At 37.8% G+C, this 20,368-nt stretch overlaps 1 protein-coding gene across 1 annotated transcript in view; it reads left to right on the top strand.

Moving 5' to 3' along the window:
- The window catches only part of EP300 (E1A binding protein p300), a 62,711-nt gene that overhangs the window by 1,536 nt on the left and 40,807 nt on the right, over positions 1–20,368 (top strand). Inside the window, exon 2 of the mRNA XM_040061430.2 lies at positions 12,444–13,102. Coding sequence (XP_039917364.1) covers positions 12,444–13,102 — 659 coding nt within the window. The remainder of the gene's footprint in view (positions 1–12,443; positions 13,103–20,368) is intronic.

Here is a 20,368-nt window from a genome sequence, read left to right as displayed (position 1 = left end):
AGCTAATACTATGTTTTATTTGGAGGACATGACTATTCCTGATATCAACAGGTCTCTATAAGAGAGTAGAAGAGGCTTGGAGAAGCTACTCTTTAGCTAGAACCAATTGTTGGCTGTTTTTGTGCTAGATTTGGAAAACAGCGGTTAATTCGATAGTAACCGTTTTTAGTTTGTCTTGATAGTGGTTATTTTGCTGTGTTTAGAGAGGTGAAATAAAAATATTTTGTGAGAAAAGTTCTGATACTTTAAAAATATGAAAGTTAAATGCACCTTTTGATTCAAATGAACATATCTAAGTTCAGACATTTGTGATAAAATAAGGGTTGGATAATTTGTGAATGTATTTCAGTTTAACAGGTGCAGACTTTCACAGAAGACTTAGTCTTTAGTTGTTGACTTACTGGGCAGCTTTTTATAGTTAATAAATTAACTTTTTACGGTTTTGGTGGAACACGAGGGACTGGACAGTTTCAGTAAGTTTCAGACAGTTTCAGATTGGGACTGTCAGCATCTGATAGCTATGCAGAGGTTTATAATGGTTCAAACACTTCTTATGTGCTACGTAAGACCTATTAAAGAGTTCTTAATCTCTGTTTTTTTTGTTTGTTTTGGTTTTATAATTGCCAACTCATTATGTGAATATGGGACAGTTTTACTTTCTGTGTTTTTTAGCATGATATATAATACCTATTTCTGTAAATAAAATCCAACCTATGAACCAATGAATGTATTTTTGGGGTTAGATTTTTTTCGTTTGCTGCTTGAGACTGCAGTTTGTTATGTCATGCTTCTGTTGTGGGAAACTGCTTTGAAGTTTACAGTTTTTTAACCTGTCTGTTGGTCAAATTTGCTTTGAAATAGTGTAAGCAGCTGTCATTAAGTACATTCCACTCATAGAATCTTGTATTGTCCCCCACTCCTTGGTTAATTATAGGAAATAAGTAACATGGTGCTTATGTACTTACTCAAGCACTCTTTTTAAAACTGTTAGATTCTCAGCACCATCAGAGGGAAGGAGAAAGGCAAGAAACTTGCGCTGTTGATGAAACTTTTTGCAGCACCTGTGCGTAGTAGTGCTGTATTTGCTGTTAACTTTTTTGATTAGTTTCTTAATCTGAAACATTTTACTTTGTTAGATATGTAAAAATGAGGGCTGAGTCCTGTTAAATTATTTCCAGACTTGCAGGTGTTAAGTATATTTATATTGAAGACTAAGAGGAGTCTCTGACTCATGTTTTCACTGTAGACCTGGATGATACTCATATCCTGGGCCTGGAATGTACTAAACTCTAATGTTGTTGTCTTTCTTCTAAAAAGAAGTAAGCAGAGATTGTCCTAATATGCTTGATTTATTGGCAGCAGCCAAATATAACTGCATTTCCCACTTTTGTTGCAGTGCTGCATCTTCTCCTGTCTTAAAAGTTATAGATGGTTCATGCGTTCCCTGCTCAGAATTTGCTTTGCCATGGTACATACTGTGTTAGTGTCCTTTTAAGTTGCTTTATTAATGCCAGTCCATCCTTTAGGAGGCAAACTGAAATATTTGTAGCACATTTTGTAATAAGCATTTTGAACTAGTTTAGAAAGTCTTGGTACGTTGAAATGTAGTATATTAGATTTTTTTAATGGTCTCATTTTTTCTTTATTGTTGTGTAACTCTAGAATAATTTCAGAGACAGGACTGTGTGGGATTCCCGTGAACTACACAGGTTTTTCTACAACTTTTTGTTTTGTTTGTGTTAAATTCGTGGCAAATTAGAATGGTAATGATCTATGTATTTTGTCCAGGCCTTAAGTTTTCCTAGGGCCATTACGACTCTACAGTGGAGTCATCTTTTGGTGGTAACAGTGACTTGTGTCCCACTTCTGTACCAGTACGGTTACATTGGGTTACATTGACAGAACACTGGCTACATTGCCAATGTAGCTCCTTTGCTCGCCTTTCCTAACTGGTAGCAATATTTTTGATATGTTGCATCTATTCTAACAAGAATTTCTTAAACATTGTTAGCAAACTGATGCATGTTAGTCTCTCCACTATAACAGAATAACATGCGTGCATCCTGCGGAAGTATCTCTTGGAGTAAAATGAGTGAAAATTGTTCATAAAGACAGATTTTTAATTGGATGCTTTAAACCACTTGTTTTGGTATTTTTGGGGAGTGGGGTGGGTAGGTGTATTTTTATTTGTGGATCCCTGTTGGGGCCAGCTTTTCCTGCAGTATGGCAGATGTGCTGAAATTGCTATGTACAGATTCCGATGCGGTATATTCAGGGCAGGAGAGTTTAATCATATTTTACAAACCCCCCCCACCACACGCACTCCTCCTCCTGCTTAGAAATAACCTGTTTTCTGTGAACTGGGAAAGTGTTTTGTGCCCTGGGTTCAGAACCACTGTGTTTCTTTACAGAATAAAAATGGAGTACACCCCCTGCTGCAGTGTGTTTGTATAGTATCATGTCTTTAGGCTACTAGATCTGAAAATAAGATTTTAAGTGCTTAGTGTTTCTGGCTTGCTGGGACACCGGAAGTCAGTTTTCCACAATTAATTGGCATGTGTGTTATATCAAAGATCAGAGAATGTGTTTGTGGTATGTGCCTTAATGTCCTTCAGTTTACTCTATCCAAAAGTCATGTTTTTCTGCACAATAGCACATCTTCAATCTCCTTTAAGTATCCATCTTTTGTAAAGTCTGGACGCTCCTTTTTGTCAGGAACTGTTCTTGACCTTTAGAATTTTACTGTCCCTCGCATCAAAGGTCTAAGACTTTAACGAAACTTGTCTTCTGGACTACTGCAGTTTTGGCTGATACTCACCTTTCATTTGTTCCGAATGGATCAGGATGTTTCTTTTCTCAAAATGAGTTGTATTAATCTTGCCTCACTGCCCTTTTCAATTCTGTGTTCTGAGAGCTGGGTGGTTTTTGTTAGTGTTCGTATATATTACATTTAAAATTAACAACTTTCTATCATTCTGTTTTCTAGCTTATGTTAAAGATTAAATGATTAGCTACATTTAACTTACAGCCATCAGTTAAATGTTTTCATCCCTTCTTGTTAACAGCCATATTTCTTCCTGGTTTTGCCTTAAAATGTCATATAGTGGATAGCATATACTGTAAGTCAAGTATTGCAGTGGTGGACGCTTGTGTGGCAAAGATTAGTGTCTTTGCTGTGTAGCTAAATAGGTTCTCAAAGTAACTGTATTAGGAATAAATATAAATCAAGAAAATTTAAGTCTGAGAGGCTTCTTTAAAAAGTAAATCTAAAAGACTTCTAAAAAAGTAAAACTAAAATTCGTATAGTGATTAATGATTTTTTTTTAAAGAAATTCACACAGACTATTGAACCATGTAGGTTTTTGAACTACTGCATCTATTTTTTTGTGTCTTTCCCCATGTAGACTCTGGCATAGGTTGGTACTTTTTCTGAGCAGTGTAAGAAAGTTACCCAGTTTTTTAAAAAAAGAAATACTAACTCCAACACAAGTACTAAACATACCATGGTGTAAAGCTGAGTGTTGAGCACTTAGAGATAAAAAGCCTTTGAGACTGGAAAAATCAGTTTACAATTGCGATTTAAAACAAGACTCACAAGTTTAATATTGCAGGGAAAAACCTTTGTTTGGTAGAACACTTGGAAATTTAAATACTAGATTAAAAAAATCTACTAATTTTTCCATCTTGTTCCTCACAGTCCTGGAGCAGGGCTTGCCTTGAGTTCATGTTATTGGTCACTTGTGCAATTGCAGAAAATCAAAATTTATCTGGGAAGGGTCTATCAGACTCCAGATTTTAGTATGTTTTTGGGGGATGTGGGTCTGATAAGATAATGGGGCTAAATGCTGAACTTCTACTGTAGGTATTCTGTTTTTTTGTAACTTCATATCTTTATGACTTGGAGAAAACCACTGTATTACTAAATTTGGATTTTGCATGCTTTAGTGTATATTTCCTGCATCTTTTCTGTAGGCTACTTGATGATCTCCAGTGTGTCACCTCAGCATCTTGCTTAGCAGAAGCAGCCTTTCACTGCTTATTCCAACTGTGTAATGATACTACTTCAGCCTTTCTCATCACTTGAATGTGTGGTCCTTCTGAGGGGGTTTGCCCAAAAATCACTTAGATTTATTATTTGACAAATAGAGTCATTTTGCTATGTAGATTTCACTGACAACTAAACAATGCGCACCTGTCTCCAAGGATTTTGTTTTTCTGTCTTTACTTTAATGGTAGCAGTAGGCTGAAGTAAAATACATCTGTCTCTGCATATGGTGGTGTGCCTGAAACTTCAGTGGCTGCCTTGAATTTGTAGAACTTTTAAGTATAACTAGGGCAGAGATCCTCCCCCTGAACAGTATCTAAAATCCTATTGTTCTTTTCCTAAATAGCAGTAAGTTTTCTTTAAATTGACTGGCATATGAATGTATTTAAAGTTCTCTTAAAAACTTGATGTGCAATATTCTCCTTCAAGCACCTATTTCTTCCAAATCTTTTTGAAGAAAATGAGGAGGAATGTTGAATTCTGGTGGACTCAAACCGCAGTAACTTGTTGCTCAGTTGATGCTGTTCCTGTAAACACACCTGACATCAAGCGTATTAAGTTGGAGACCGGTCTAAGATTTTAATTAAAAAGTGCAAGTTAGGTACAGAACCTTGAAAAACAGGTTATTTTCTATTAGTGGTCATTGTAAGAAGGGGCAGATAAAGATTTAGCTCTTTTCCCATTTGATGGTGTGAAACACCTCTGTACTGCATATTTTGTTGCATTCCCATAAGAGATCTAAGGAAAGAAGTTTTGAATGGTCTCTGCTTGAAGAATCAAGATTGGCTATTTCCTTTTTTGTAGCATATCCAAATTCCACTGAATAAACAGTTTCTCTTGTTTTAAGAGAGATTGTAACACACTCCTACTGTTTAAATGGATGAAAAGTCACTAATTTTCAGGGGGTTTTCCTTTTTGGAATCCTAATAAAAAGTAAAATTCTAGCAAAATGATGGCATATGGCTTGTTCAGAACAAATTTTGCTTAAGCCAAACTGCCTTTTACATGTTGCTGAATGTAATTTCAGGTTTAAGATAATGAACTCTGATCTGCCGACTTGTTTTTTTTTTGTTGTTTACTTTTATATTTTTTATATATACATTCAGCATTGCTTTTTGCTTTTACACTGGAGTGATGTTGAATGAACTCAGAAAAGTGACTTGACTTTTTGGTAATTGTGTATGCAGATTGCATCATTTCAAAGCCTTTGTTGATTTGACAATGAAATGAACTTTACTCTTTTCTTGAAACTGATTTGTAATCGCTTCTAAAATGAATTCAGTGTGTTCTGTGCACATAAGGGTGTTCCCAGTCTATCTGCATGTACCCAGTTCTTGTCCCTCAGCTCTAACTTTCTAGACCTGTGCATACACAGATGCTACTGGGAATAAGAAAACTAATTTAGAGACTTTAGTCAGAAGTTGAAGGTAGCCCGATGAAATTTATGCAAATAACAACATGTTCTCAAGGAAGTTATTAATGATGTGAGTTCAGCATTTTGGAATTAAAAGGTCAAAACTTCATCTTATGTGTGTTATCAGTGATGGCAAGACTAGTACCTTTGTATAACATCATGAATAACCAGGTACATAAATAAAAATGTCTCTGAAATTCCTCCTTAAGTAATGAATTTTGACCCCAGTCTTTTCTATGTGATTATACCACTTCTGTTTTCCTAGAACAGTTAAAATTCTCTATTCCAGACTCATAACCATTGTGTTTTCACTATGGTTTTCTGTGGTTAACTCCTGCTATCATCTGTATCTCTAAATACCGGTTTTTTGAAAAACTTTGTACTTATAAGAAACTTTTCAGTTTTGTATTCAGTTTTCTTCTGAAGCTGTAAAAATCAGAGTCTACTAAAATAGGCATTTTGATTGATATTAGTTTGGGAAAAGTCTGACTTAAGCTTGCAGATTATTGAGATGTCACAAAATTGAGACTATTTTCCTTAAGCAAAAGTTGATGTGTTTGACACCAGTGTTTGAATAGCTTAAAAAATGGAGAGAGCGAGGTCCTAATTTTAGGACTTCAGTAGATGTTGAATGGTATGCTGTTGCTGCTTTAGAACGATTTTTGTTGTTGTTCACGCTTGTAAAATACTTAAATTTATGTCTGGTTGTTACAGCTAATATTTGAATCATGTGCATTCTAGATGGTGAATTTGCTTTTGATCAACAAATATTTGATTGGTTTTAAAAATATTTGTGCCAGAAATTGTGTGCTACTGTAATGTGCTAACATGTTTTGAGCCTTCATATTTGTTGTCTTCCAGGTGTTTTGAATAAGGTTTTTTTAGTTTGTTTTCTGTTGGTATGATTCACAGTCTTACCTCAAATGACAATGTTTCTTGATGTAGTGAAGAAATTTAGGTCTTTTCTGGACTGGCAGGGAAGGAAGGTGGCAGTGCTTTCCCAGTTTCTAACAGGGAACAGAATTAATATTGAAGTCTAATGCTGAAGACACTTACTCAAATTGCATAATACAGAGCATGAATTCTCAGTTGCTGTTGAGCAAGGGATCACCCCCCATTAGGGTTATACATTGAGTGCTGTCTGAGGATTTTGGAAGCAGTAGCTGCAGTGATCACTCTAGACCTTAACATCTTAGGCTGGTATGGATGTTTTGCCCCTTCATTTTGAATCAATTTAGTAGATGAATTTAAATTAATTCTACATTTTAAGTCAGAACACTTTTGGCTGAGACTGTGTTACCATTGGGTAATTGTGGTTTCATAGAGGATCTACATGGAAAGCCCCCTCTTTTAATGGGATTGATGCTCTGATCTCCAAAGTGTGGTATAGCAAAGTTCCTACTGGGTTGGTGTGTGCCTCTTTCTTAGGCATGTGGTTTTTTTTTTCTTCTTCCCTGATAAAACTGCCTGGACTTGTCTAGCTTAATTTTCTGTCACTGTAGAGGCCTTGGGAATTGATGACTTTTTTAGCACTTTGTTTCAAGTCTGTGCTTTACCTTTGTTTATGCACTTTCATGGATACTTGAGGATTATCCTATGAGATTGTCTCATCTTGTCCTGCCTTTTTTGATTTTATGTTTTGAGTTCTGGCCTTTTTTTTTTTTTTTTTTTTTTTTTTTTTTTTTTTTTTTTTTTTTAAAGGACATTTCAGACAGTGCGTTTTAGGGCCTGTAATGCTGGTGCTTGGCTGCCAGCCTGAATGGCTGGTTTCTCTGGAATACTGGTGGGATCTTCTGGGCACTTCCTCTGTTACATGTAGGCCCTGTTCTCAGTTATGGTAGCTTTTGTATCCCCATGCAGGGAAGATACTGACCTCAGCACTTTATTGTTATTCTTTATCTGAAAGCACAGCAAAGGTGTTGTGTTTTCCGTGTGGTCCAACATCATCTGTGGTTCCTGTCAACCCTGTCACATGCATGCTTTGTATTCAGTGTCCTGTATTAAGCCTTGTCTGCTTGTTTTGTTGTGAACTCAGTGACTATGATCTAAGTTGATCCACTGAGAGGTTGCTGGGCTTCAGAAACATTTGTGTAAAAAGGTGACTGTTCAGCAGCCTTCTAAGTTGGCGTGTCTCTGTTTGGAATATAATAGATGGGAAACGGGGAGAGAAACCGTTGAGTTTCTTACCTCTTTGACAGAGTCAGCAGCTGTCTGACCTATCTGCCATGCAGGGTTCTTGAGGCATTGCTGATCACATGTGATGCTTTTCTTTCAGCTTTTACCAGCTCTTCTCAAGACTGGATGCTTGAATGTCTTGGGTCTGAGGGTTCCTACCTGTGAGAGTAAAGTGTTGCTATTTTGTAGCACATGGGGAAGTTCCTAGAAAACCAGTATTATTCACTGCAGCCTATTTGCTAGGACCAGATAATTTCCATTCAGACATAAATTCTTGTTTTATTTAGGAAGGTCAATAAAGGTCTGTTGTCTTAAACCAGAAATGAGAAAATGACGGAATCCAGACTGTAGGCTAGAAAGCATGTAAAAGAAACTCATATGTGCCACCTGAACATGTGTTGATTTCCTTGCTAAGTAGTTAGTATTGATATTTTCCCTGCTTCATAAGCAATGTCATAAATTGCTGCCTTGCCTGCTTTGAGGGCTGTTGCATCACTGGTGCTACCAGGTGCTCTTGCAGTAAAACTAACTTGAAATAAATACTTTGTAGCTAATTTGAAAATTAATCACTTGATAAGACACTGAAGTCTTATTGACTTAAGGATTTTGATTGCGCACTCTGCATATGTATTAGTTTAAAGTCCATTTTGGTGCCAGGTGGCTTTTCAACCCAGGCTGGCAGTTTCCTTGCTTCTTGCAGATTAGACATTGTCAAAGGCAGACTTTTCGAAGTAGAATCCAAAATTGAGAAGACAGTCCATAGTGTGAAATGCAGGTTAGTACACTGATTTTTGAAGTTGCCCTCTCAAAGTTTAGGGCACAGTTCATACTACTTAATCCAGTATAACTGAACTGCCTCTGATAGAGATGGACCTGCTCCTACTGTATTTTCAGAGTTTCTCACTACAGATCTAATGTATCCAGGGCAAGTTAGGTCAGTTTCTTGACTTTTTTTTTTTTTTTTTTCTCCTTTCTTTCCCCTTTCCTAAAGACTTGAAGACTTGCTGAGTGTTCAGTAGTGGTACAGTTCCAAAAAGGAATTATGATATGCTTTTGCTTGTTGAGATGATCACAGACTTTCAGATCTACTACTTAGATATTGTTTGGAGGAGGTTTTCTTTTCTTTGCCTCTTGGGTAGCAGCAGCAATCTGTTCTATATGTTCTTGTTACCTCTAGAAAGAAATACATTAATGATGCCATAAACAGTATAATGGGGAATCACTCTGCAGCTCTACTGAGATCAGGATTTAGCTCTACCACTGCCACTTCCTTCCAGTATATGACTGGATGGTTTTGGGCTTTATGCCAGATACTGTCTGTTCTATTACATCCCAGTTTTTCTGTGTCAGATCTCTAGAGATGATGAATAAGGTGGACAGACCTTTGCGTGACTAATCTTTCTCCTCTGCCTTCCCACAAGCTTTTGTTAATGAGAAATCTTTGTGCATATCCTTAATGAAACAGATTGCAAGAGTAGCATGTACTGGAAAGTCGGTTGGTTCTCTGGATGCTTCTCACCATTGTTTTAAGCTATGGCTTTGGCTCTTGTGTGAGTTTATATGATCTTGTTTGCACATGGTTTTTGAGCTGCCTGGCCCAGCCTTGACAGTTTTTGGCTTAAGTCATAGGTAGAGCTCTCTACAGTGGCCTTTAGGACACCAGTTCTATATAGAAGACTGAAATGGATTGCAGCTGTTAGATATACACATGATCCTATACATCTTTATGGTCATCTGAGATTTTGTTTCAGTCCTGTATCAGAAAATTTCTGCCTTCCAGGAGTTGATTAAAAATGCAATTTTCATAGCTGACCAAACAAATTGAAAGTTTTTTTCTCTATCTACTGGCTAAAGATGACTTTGAAAGTTTATTTTTGAAAAAGACTTCTAAAAAGAGTAAACTTACACTAGAATATTGCATTCTTGGAAGTTACTAATTAAAATTCTGCCTAATAGTTGACAGTATTCTTTTACAATGAATTGTCTGTAGTATATTCTCTAGGATTAAAAATCCTAACAAGTTAGTTTTATGTGGAAAGTTTTATATGGAACATCTTAGATGTTTTGATATAAAGAACTTATCCAATTAGGATTATTTTGCAGCCATTCAGGTTGGGGGTAGGTTTTGTTAATGTAGCTGGTGCTATGTTGTGTTTTAAGGCATGAATAAAAATAATTAATGCCACTTAGACTTTTAATGACATTTTTCTTCCTTTTCACTGATGTCACAGAATGACCAGGCCAAGGAGCTCAGATAGCTTGTGCGGATGCTCCAGTTAGTAATGGGCTAGTAAGCCTTAAGGCTGGAATTACCTCCTCTTTTATGAGGAGGGAGAATTTCAAGAAGAATGAGGTCTTCAGAGAAGCAGATTAATATTTTCTTGTGAGTCAAGATGGCCAAATCTTTGTCTCTCAGAACAAGAATTGCACTGCCCCTTTGTGGTGTTACATCTGAAATCATCTGTATGGGTCTTCCTGAGAAAATACTATGTGGTAGTTTGAAAAACAAATTAGTTTTTCATATTTGAATATGTACTGGTCACTTTTGAGTTGTTTTTGTGAAGGGCTTTGTATGCAGTGGTCTGAACTCAAGAAAGGTGAAGTGAGGATTTTTGGTTTGGGACTTGCCCTGTACTGGAAGTTGTGTTTGTTCAAGAGCAGAGATTCTTTCCCCAGCTACAAGCAGTCAAAAATGCAGCCTTTGGACTGTGCAGGGCTGATGGGAGGTGTCTTGGCTGCCATGATGGTTATGTTTTAGGTACAGGTTTTGTGCTGGCTCGTGTGTTTTCCAGTCATTTAACTTTTGTTTTCCATTTTGCTTGTTCATCACTGAGGACAACAAACTAACTTGTGAGTTCCTGATTGTATCTTTTACTCCTTCCTCACACATGGGCTCTTTGTCTAGTTATTAGCAGAGTGTTTTCAGGATGTAGTGTTTCAACAGTTGCCTGTTAGATGTGTCCTAACAGGCTGCTTAGGGTGCCAATGGAAGCTGATTTAAGTTGGCATCAGTTTTTTCTCTTTTTTTAATTGCATTTTCCATTTCCTTGATCTCTAATTTGAAGATCTCTTCCACTAACTTTTCCCAAGTTCATCAAAATGTAATTCTTAAGCTAAACACTGAGCATTGTAAGTTGGTTTTGGTTTTAGTTTTTTGTTTGGCTTTTTTGGGGGGGAGGGCTGGGGGTGTGTGTGGTGTGTTTTTAGATGAATCTACTGGCATACAACATTAAATTCATAATTTCAGATGAAAGGGACCTTGGACAAAGATTTATTCTTCTGATTGTTCCTTTGCTTTTGAATTATCAAAAATACCAGTCATGCAAATGAATGATCAGTCCTTAGTATGTCTTGCAAAGCATGACTTTTAGCACCAGGTGCATGCTAATGAAGAATGGGCTACCTGATTTTAATAGTTTAAAAATTCTTTAGTGGAAATTTTCAGTCTGACTTGGGTGATTTGTAGTAATGTAGAGTGTATAAAAGGAGTATTAAAATCCCTGTTGTGGTGTATCTGCATTCTTGCCAACCTCACGCCATATTTTCAGAATTCTAAAGTTATAATCTTACCTGCAATAACAGTTGTGAAGTTGTAGAAACTCTGTCAGTCCAGGGTTTGGTAGTTTGGGTATAGTATCATGTGAAACATTTTAAACAGATCCATTATGCTGATGAACTTTTCGGACTTACATGCTGTTCAACTGTAGTCTTTTTCCACTTATATTTGGACCATCTGGATCTTGAACTCCATCATTTCTGGTCACTGCAGCCAAGGCTGCATTTGAGCTTTGCATTCCTCACCAGACATTCATTGTTGGTGAGAACAACATGCCAGCTCCTCTCTCACTTGGAGAGGGAAGTTGTCATTAATGCGTGTCAGAAACCATAAGCTTTCCAAGTTATTTTTTGTTTAACTACCATAGATTAAATAGACCAAGGTAGGTACTACTATTGCAGGCATAAGAACTTCTTGTTCTCTTGAACAAATGGATTCTGGGTACAGTATAATATTCTTCAATCTTTATATTCCAAGTAGTAATCTTTCGCCACTTAGTTACCTTGGGGATTGCTTTGCATAGGCTCTTGAGGTGGGAATTTGTTTTTTCATCCTGGTGTTTTTCACAGCTTTGTGGCAAGGAGGGTTACTTTGTTTTCTGACACTGTTTGTTGTGGGAAGATTCTGGATGTCCAGTGAAGTTCAGTGAAATTTGGCAATTCAACGCTGGCAATGACTGCGGAAGAATGAAAAAACTAAACAGCTACCCCAAAAAAGAAACCAAACCAAATGCCAGAAAACCCAATTCAACATAAAACCTTATAACCAAACCTCTATTTATTGTTTTATAAATAGTAAACATTTTTTAAAAATTAATATTGCTGTATTAATTATTGCTGTTCCAAAAGTGACAGAGTTTAGCCAAAGTTATAAATACAGTGTTTTCCCATCAACCTGCTAATTCTTTCTCGTAATTGCTGTTTAATTCCAGTGGCTAACTCTGAGAGATTTCAGTAGGTTTTTTTCACTCCTCCCTTGTAAAAATTCTAAAGTTCAGAGGTCATAGAATGAGTGATCTTTCAACACAAATTGTAGAAGGCTGAAGTAGAATGGTTTTCTCTAGTTTAGACCTCATAAAGTTTAGAGAGTTACTTTTATCCTGATGAATTAGATAGCTTTCAGTAACGATTGATAAGGGAATTTTGCTCAAATATAAAAAGTCACGTTTCACTAATTACTGGAAATTAAAAAGTAGAATCTTCAATACACTATTAATCGCTCTGACTTCATGTACAATCTGTTTTGTTTTTCAGATTTTGGATCACTCTTTGATCTGGAACATGACTTGCCAGATGAACTGATCAGCTCCACAGAACTTGGACTCACCAATGGTGGTGACATTAATCAGCTGCAGACCAGCCTTGGCCTGGCACAAGATGCTGCCTCTAAACACAAGCAGCTGTCTGAACTTCTACGGGCTGGTAGCTCCCCAAATCTCAATATGGGGGTTGGTGGCCCTGGACAAGGCATGGCCAGTCAAACCCAGCAAAATAGTCCTGGAATGGGAATGTTAAACAGCATGGTGAAAAGCCCCATGGCACAGGCTGGGTTGACTTCTCCCAATATGGCGATGGGTACAAGTGGACCAAACCAGGGTCCTTCCGCTCAATCCACAGCAGCAATGATACCAACAGTGAACAGCCCAGTTAACCAGCCTGGCATGGGAATGAACACAGGGATGAATGCTGGCATGAATCCTGGGATGCTGGCAGCAGGCAACGGACAGGGCATGATGCAGGGGCAAGTCATGAACGGTTCAATTGGAGCAGGAAGAGGGCGACCCAATATGCCATACCCAAACCCAGGAATGGGCAGTGCTGGTAACTTGTTGGCTGAGACACTGCAACAAGGCACTCCACAGATGGGAGGGCAGGCTGGACTAAGAGGGCCACAGCCTGGAGCCATGAACAAGGTAAGACAAGCTAAACTTCATTACTTTTTGTCACGGTTGACTTTGTTTTGTAAAATTAATCCTCTGTGGACTCTATAGGGTTTTTTCTTTAAGAATCTGTATGATGGATTAAATAGTTTATCTACTGCTAAAGTGGAATTTGTGATGGTCATAGGGAGCAAAAATGGAATCTTGCACAAGAAGCAAGACTATGGCTAGATTAAAAAGCCTATTTTAGAAATCTTGTGACAGTATAGATTATCCATAACACTGGAAAGTAACTTGATTGTACTTTATTCTGTTTTATGATTCGTATGCAACTTTATTTTTCCATCTAATGTGATCCCGGTATTGAGAGTGTGATGGGAATCCATCAGGACCTTTTAGATGTTGTGGTGCTTTTTCTGTATGACAGTTAATGCAAGTATTTTTTGTCTGAGATCAGCTGAGTGTGCTGTAGCAGATGCTGAGAGGTGCACACAGGTCTGTGTATGTGCTGTGTTATTTGAGTTAATGGTGGAGAATGAATGCTTATTCAGATGCCTGAACCCAACCTAGTGTTGGGTTCTTAAGACTGTTAATCTGACTCGGTTTTAGTTTTAAAATTTGCAGTGGCTTTGTCTATTGGAGAGTAAACCGGAAAGCTAAAAAAATAATTAATACTGAGAGGGAAATAACTGTGCTTTTGTAATCCAGGAGGTTGGAAGAAAGTTATTGTCATAAGTCACTGAAAACATGAGAGAAGACCTGTAGCGTTACGTAGCTGCAGTGTTCATCGTGTCCATGGAGGCTGCAGCTGCTGGCACCGGCAGGGGAACAGACGAGACTGAGATGGGTCTCTGTTTTGTTAAGTTCAAGAATCCATTTTATTACCCCTGAAGACCAGGAGAGGGATTCAGATGAAAGACCCAGCAAAGGCAGGGTAGTGGGGTTTTTAATAGGGCATTGCAGGGGTTGAGTTTAGGCTTTGGGTCAAGGGAGGAGTTAGCACAAAGGGGAGTAATAGCAAGTTACCGCCTCCTTAGAATGGGAACACTCCACAAAGACCTAGTGGTTTAACTAGCAAAAGGATGTCTGAATTTAATTTTTGTCATGAACAATTAGCCAGCTTAGAGTAGGAGCCGCTTGAGTATTCTCAATTTTTTTGTGTTTTGATCAAAAGCCTAGAAAATACTTCAGTGTTTTAGTTCACTTTAAGTGGATATTTTGGGGTTCCTTGGCTAATGAGGGGAAAAAAAAAATTAAGTTGCTTTGCAATGCTAAATTTATCCCAGAATGCCTGAAGTCAGTCCACTTGGAGGACTTGGAATGATAAGTAACAGTCTATAAATGTATTTGAAATGTGCATAGAAATTATACCGTATATTAATGGTTTCGTCATGCTTTAATATATTAAGTGAAATTACTTTTGTGTCTCGTGAACATTAATTTTGAAATTCTTTGGTCTTAGTTGCTTGCTTAAGCTCAGTGTGCTAACTTTTGGGGTGTGTATATATATATATGTTTAGTAATGAGTTGATTTTGTGGCCTGGTCATATCAGATGTTTTTGCCTGATAGGAAAATTGATGTAAAGCTTGATTACTGCAGTAGAGAATTTATATGCAGCTTACAGTGGTAAGAAATAGGTAGTTGCTGGAAGTATTCTTGCATTGGAATTATATAACACCTCATTCACTATTCCTTGGCTGTAAAAAAAAAAAAAAAAAAAAAAAAGAAAAAAAAAAAAAAGTTGATCTTCAGAAAGCTGTCTTCAGAGGTCAAAAGTTGACATATTGAGTGTTTGGATGAAATGCAACTTCATCCTTACTTATCAGAGCTGAAGTAGAGTCATGCACTATAATATACTCATTTATCTGAAAGTAAAGAAAGGACATAAAATCAAGTTTTTGACAGTTTTAGTCTAAAACTAAACTGTTGTCTTTCCTTAAATTCTGAAAGTTTCGTACATCTAAATTAAGAATACTTCATGCTTTTGAGAATATTCAGACCAAATACACAGTAACTTCTATTTTTTAGTTCATAGTACCAGACTGGTTAAAAATACTTAGGGTTCTTTAATTACTGATAAAACAATCTTGAGGCTTTTTGTTTTAAGTATGGAGGGTATAGTCCTCATAAAGGAGTTGAAACTGTCAGAGAGAGAACAGGCTGAAATGGAGGATGAAATTCCAGACTGTCTTCAATTGGTTTGGTTGTTGGCAGGGAGCCTGTGTTGCGCTTCATACAGTAGAGTTAGCAAAGTCTGACAACAGTAATAATGTCTGACCATTTTATCTCCCCACCCATCTGCTTTTGGGTTTTTCCACCTACAAATCTTCAAAAAGTAGATGAAAACAGGACCTTAAGCAGTTGTTTTTAAAAGCCAGTTTTTCTAATTGGTAAATTTAGTAGCATGTTGCTGTTAATGTGGGAGTTTGTGTAATAACTTCTGTAGGTTTCCTTCACTGCTGCAAAAAATACTCATTATCCAGCTCTCCTTCAGTAGGAAGGGAAGAAAAAACAGACTATATGCTTTACAATTGTTCAACTTCATATTAGCTTGCCAAAGGCAGCCCCTTCAGGTGATGGGAGGGTTGCTTCAGAGAGTTCTCTCTCAGGGAAATAGAGGTGTTTTGTGCAATGGTTTGTGTGGAATAGCTTAGGTTTCCTGTGATGTTGAGTAATTGAAAGGGAGGGTGTTGTGTTCTTCAAACAGGAAAGTTATCTTCCACGTTAGCTCCACGGGGCTAGTCAATTTGGAAAATGATATTGGTTGTTTCTGCTTTGTTCTGTTATCCTGTGGAGTTACTGAAGTTTTCTTTCTCCCCAAAATGTTGACTAGCGATAGAGTCAACACTGTTTGACGCTTGCTTTGCCCATTATCTCTGTAATTCCAACCTTCTCTAGGTGTGCATGTTACTTTTAGGACTTGAAATTCCAAATGTAGATGATTTCTGTTCATAAACTTGTCCTGTCACAATCTGAGGCTTCCATCCTGTTGTTTAATGCTGTAGTTTTCTGTCCTGATGTTCGCGGTCACCAACATATGAAGAAGCATTTCTGTCTGGAAGCAGTTTCTGTGCCAGTTGCATGACAGGCTGTGTTGAGAAACTAAACCTGACTGAAATTGAAACTCAGGTGGTCATTAAAAAAATAATGAATTTTAATTGTTTTTCAGGTCCAGTTTATGCTCATCAGTTGGAAAGCTAGTATCCCTGTGTTAGGGAGGGGATTTTTTTTAAGGAGTTGATCTTGCCTATCAGAGGAGGATGTCTTTGGTGTCACTTTGGTGACAGTACAGGCATAAAAACACCTGTGAAAGTCTACCCTGAAAGGAAGTGTTAGAAGTGTGGAGGGGATGGAATTGTAACAAGTTTTGAATGCTTGAATAGTTTTTTGTTTTCTATGTGCTTGGTTTTGTGTAAGTTAGGAGGATAACAGACACGCCTTTCAGTCTTGAAATAGTGTTGTGGAAATTGTAATGCCTGGGTTCTGTCATCGTTTTTCAGGCATTTTGTTTCACTAGATAGTTCTACAGCTTTGATTTAAATGTAAACACGTAACTTATTACAAAGCTTGAATTTGCTAAAAGCTGATTCATGTTTCCGGTTTTGAACCATTCTTCATTTGGAATTTTATCTAGTTAAAACCTTCGTTTTGTTCTTCCACTGGGTTCTGTTGAGAGTGCCCCATTAGGGTCTTAACTGTCCAGCCTCGTTAGAGGGGGGAAGAGGGTGTTTTGTGTACAAGTTGCTGTATGCATTTCTGTCACAGCAGTGCTCTACCACAGAGTGATAGACCTGACCTTCAGGTCACGCACGTTTTGTCTGATTCAAGAAATGTTCTGTTACCCACTAACGAAGTGGATGTGTAGGCAGTTCAGATTAATAAGGACATTACTACTACCTCTGCTATGTGAGCTTTTCATTTGAAATGTTTAGGTCCAGTTGCAATTCTTTGTGACTTGGTTTATTCTTTCAGTAAGTACAAAGCTCTCTGCTGTTATTGACTTTATCAGTTTAACCTCTGTTAAGATTCAATGGCAATATTTTACTAAGACAAACATAATTGGTCAGAATCTCCTTAACTTCCTCTAAGTAGAATAATAAGAAATGTCATAGTAATAAATTTCTGTTCAAAGTTGGAGATATTGAAGATGTCACCCTCAAATTGTGCAATTATATTAAGAAAATAAAAGCATCATGTATTCCTTAGTGTTAGCATATTCAGTCTCTCATTTTAGATAAGTAGTCAGTGTTCTTAGTTGCCTTTCTTTTTTCAGTAGCTATTTGATTCAACAGGTAAATGTATCCATACTGTTCAGAGTCTGTGACTAAGCATACTGTATGATCAAGCATATTAATCCATTCAAAGGGTAGTGTGAGTTCCAGTCCTTGGCTTTCTCTTCTTTGGTAAACCAAGGTGGAAAAAAAAGAATTGCTCACTTTATACCAGAGTAAGAGATGTTTGTTTATGAGGGAAAAATGGAGCAGTGAAGACTTGGAATCTAAGTTTCTGGAGTGGCATGGGGAGTTTCTTGAGGAAATATCAGTGACATAATGCTGGTGTCTTGAAATAGGCATCTTAAAATACTGTGCAGTTAAGTGTAAAGAATAATAATATTAACATTTGTTAGAAAATTGCAGTGGACACCACTGGCAAAATGTAGTTAGGGTATGCTTGAGTTCAGTAATGCTCTACCAGTCAGTAGAATGGCACTAGGAAGTGATGTACAGTAAATTCTTGTTTTTGAAGACCCAGCTGGAATTTACTAAAACTGCTGAAATTTACTTTCCTGCTTGGGGAAAGTTAATTAAGTTTCATTTGTGAACCTGTGGATATGGAAAGATACTAGGTATCATCAGTATAGCGTTAAATTAGTCCATGCGCTGCAGTTTCCCTGATTGAGAAATTGATACTGTGAATACTGGATTATTAAAACTTAATTCTATATGTTTATTTCTCCATGCTTATAGTTACCTTTGCAAATCTAGAAGCTGATCATGGTTCAGTACTACTGCCGATATGTAGCTGTCTTTCAAATGTTAGAATGTTAATGATGCAGTCATTCTTACAGAGCAGCAGTAGAATATTTGCAATGTCTGTGTTCATACCTGTAGCAGGTATTCCTTTTCAGTTTATACTCTGTGGTATTAACAGTAAAACTAGAAGCAGAGTTAGTCACTTGGCCGCCTTCTGAACTGAAGATGCATGTGTTTCATCACATTAGAACAAAAGCTTGGGGAATTTCCTCTGCTTTTGTAATTACTCCTCTTAGATGATGAGGAGTACCTGAACAGCCCTGTCTGATGCTGCTTGTAAAGTAGGATGTTTCCTGAATTCATGTCATCCATGGTGAGATACACACCTTTCACTATTCTGGTATTTACATCCCCTGCTTCTCCTAGTTGCAGGAAAGTCAGGTTGTTTTCTGTTGTGTATGTAAAAGGTAGAATCATTTGAAATTACCTTTGCTTTCTATTAGCCACCTATCATAATTTAATGATCTTCCTTGTTTTCTTCTTCTTTACTATGAATTGGATTTCTGTCTGCTCTTCCTTGTGTGCAAGTTCTTGCATATGTGATGATATTAAGGAGAAGGTGTGAGGTGAGGAGAGGAAGAAAAACTGGATGAATATGAAGAGAGGTAGGAAGGGCAGTGAAAGGAATTGATGGCCAGGAAAAGTAAATAGAGGTTATACTTGCTGACTTGACGCTCTAATTAAGCCATGTATGTTTTTGCCTTGTATTGCAGATGAGGCCTTGTACTTCTCTTACGTGGTGGTACTAACACCACCTTTCTTTGGTTGGTTCTTCTGCACTTTGTTGTTTATCCCTTCCCTCCCAGAGATCATTAATATGCTGATGAACTCTGTCAGTCTTTCTAGTTCTTGCCTACTGATAAATTTATACAGGATTTTGATCTTTCTTCTGTAGGCATGAGGCCATGCATTTCTTCCTGTTACATGTTTTCTTTTATTCATGTTTCTCAAGAAGTCCTGCTTCTCGTGCAGGATCACAAGGCCACCTTGTGCCAGGTGGAGAATCTCCCAAATGACCCCTCTCTTGACTCAGTCTAGAGCTGCATGCAGGTGGTTGGTATCAGGTTAGTCTGTGATGCCAGAACTGGGGGGCATTGCTGTGAGGTTCAGCTGAGGATCTGTCAGGTGTCAGTCTCACCTGAATCAAGTAATGGCTGCTGATTTGCTCAGGGAGACCTTGAGAAATTTGGTTTTTAGTGTCTTAGGTGTCGCTTGAGTGTCTGGCTTTGAGTCAGTTTGGTGTGCTTGCCTGTCAGCCTGGCCTGAGCTTCTCTGGTCTATGCCTCTCCTGTAACCTGAAAGAGGAAAAATTACCCCTGTAAGGAGCAGCTAGACTGAGCTGGGTACATGATGTTCTGCTGTCAAGTCCCTTGGCACAGTGGGGTGAAGGGGGAGGGGAGCCCTCTGTTTCTGCCATGGAGAAAGCCTTGTTGGAGGTGACTGGTCTTGCACCCCAAACAGTGCCAGTGGCTAATGCTTGAGAAAGCATCAGAGATCCTTGTGCTGAGCCAACTTGATGAGTAATTTGAAAAAGTCAGAAGCTTCACATACAGTTCGTGTTCAGCTTTTTTGCAAATATAAATGTTGACTGGCTTGGTGAAACCTCATCTGTGAATTTCTTACCCTGTAGTGAGGACGGAGATGGCTCACAAGGCCACAGTTATTCTGAACCCTTTGATATTTGTGTGTGAAGTCTCCAGTTGTCTGAGTTGAGCATCTTGATTTCTCCCTGTAACACCAAGTTACAAGGCAAAATGTGTCTTCATCCTTTAATTCTGAATTGTTTGGTTTGGTTTTTATTTTTTTAAGGCTGATAGCAGCATAAGTTACAGAAGTCAAATGGGGCTGGTGATAGTGATAGCCAGCATAGTCTGTGCTTCAGTGTACTCTCAGATGTCAACTGACTTTGGGAGCTGTGATTGTTAATGAACTTGAAAGCTTTGCTCAGAAATGTATGGTTTTGGGGATGTCCTTGCTTTCAAAACTCCCTGGAGTTTTGAAATCCCCTAAAAGGGATCAGGCTATCTTACAGGAAAACATAGCTTGTTTTCTGAAGGGATAATTCTCACTATCAGGCCTTCACTAAAGCTTTGAAAACCTGTTCATCAACTTGAGGCAACAGTGATGATCGTGAATATTTCTGAAAGTGTGTTTGCTGACTCCTTATGTTTTACTTCTCACTTTGCCTTCTTGCTTAACTTGCACATGAGATCTTACTAGTCTTCTGAGAGAGAGGAAGGAAGGCTTTGGGTCTTACCTGTCCCG

This window comes from Hirundo rustica, chromosome 4, assembly GCF_015227805.2.
Source record: "Hirundo rustica isolate bHirRus1 chromosome 4, bHirRus1.pri.v3, whole genome shotgun sequence".
NCBI lineage: Eukaryota > Metazoa > Chordata > Aves > Passeriformes > Hirundinidae > Hirundo > Hirundo rustica.
The sequence above is the reverse complement of the archived record's forward strand: the minus strand, read 5'-3'. Positions and strand labels throughout refer to the sequence as shown.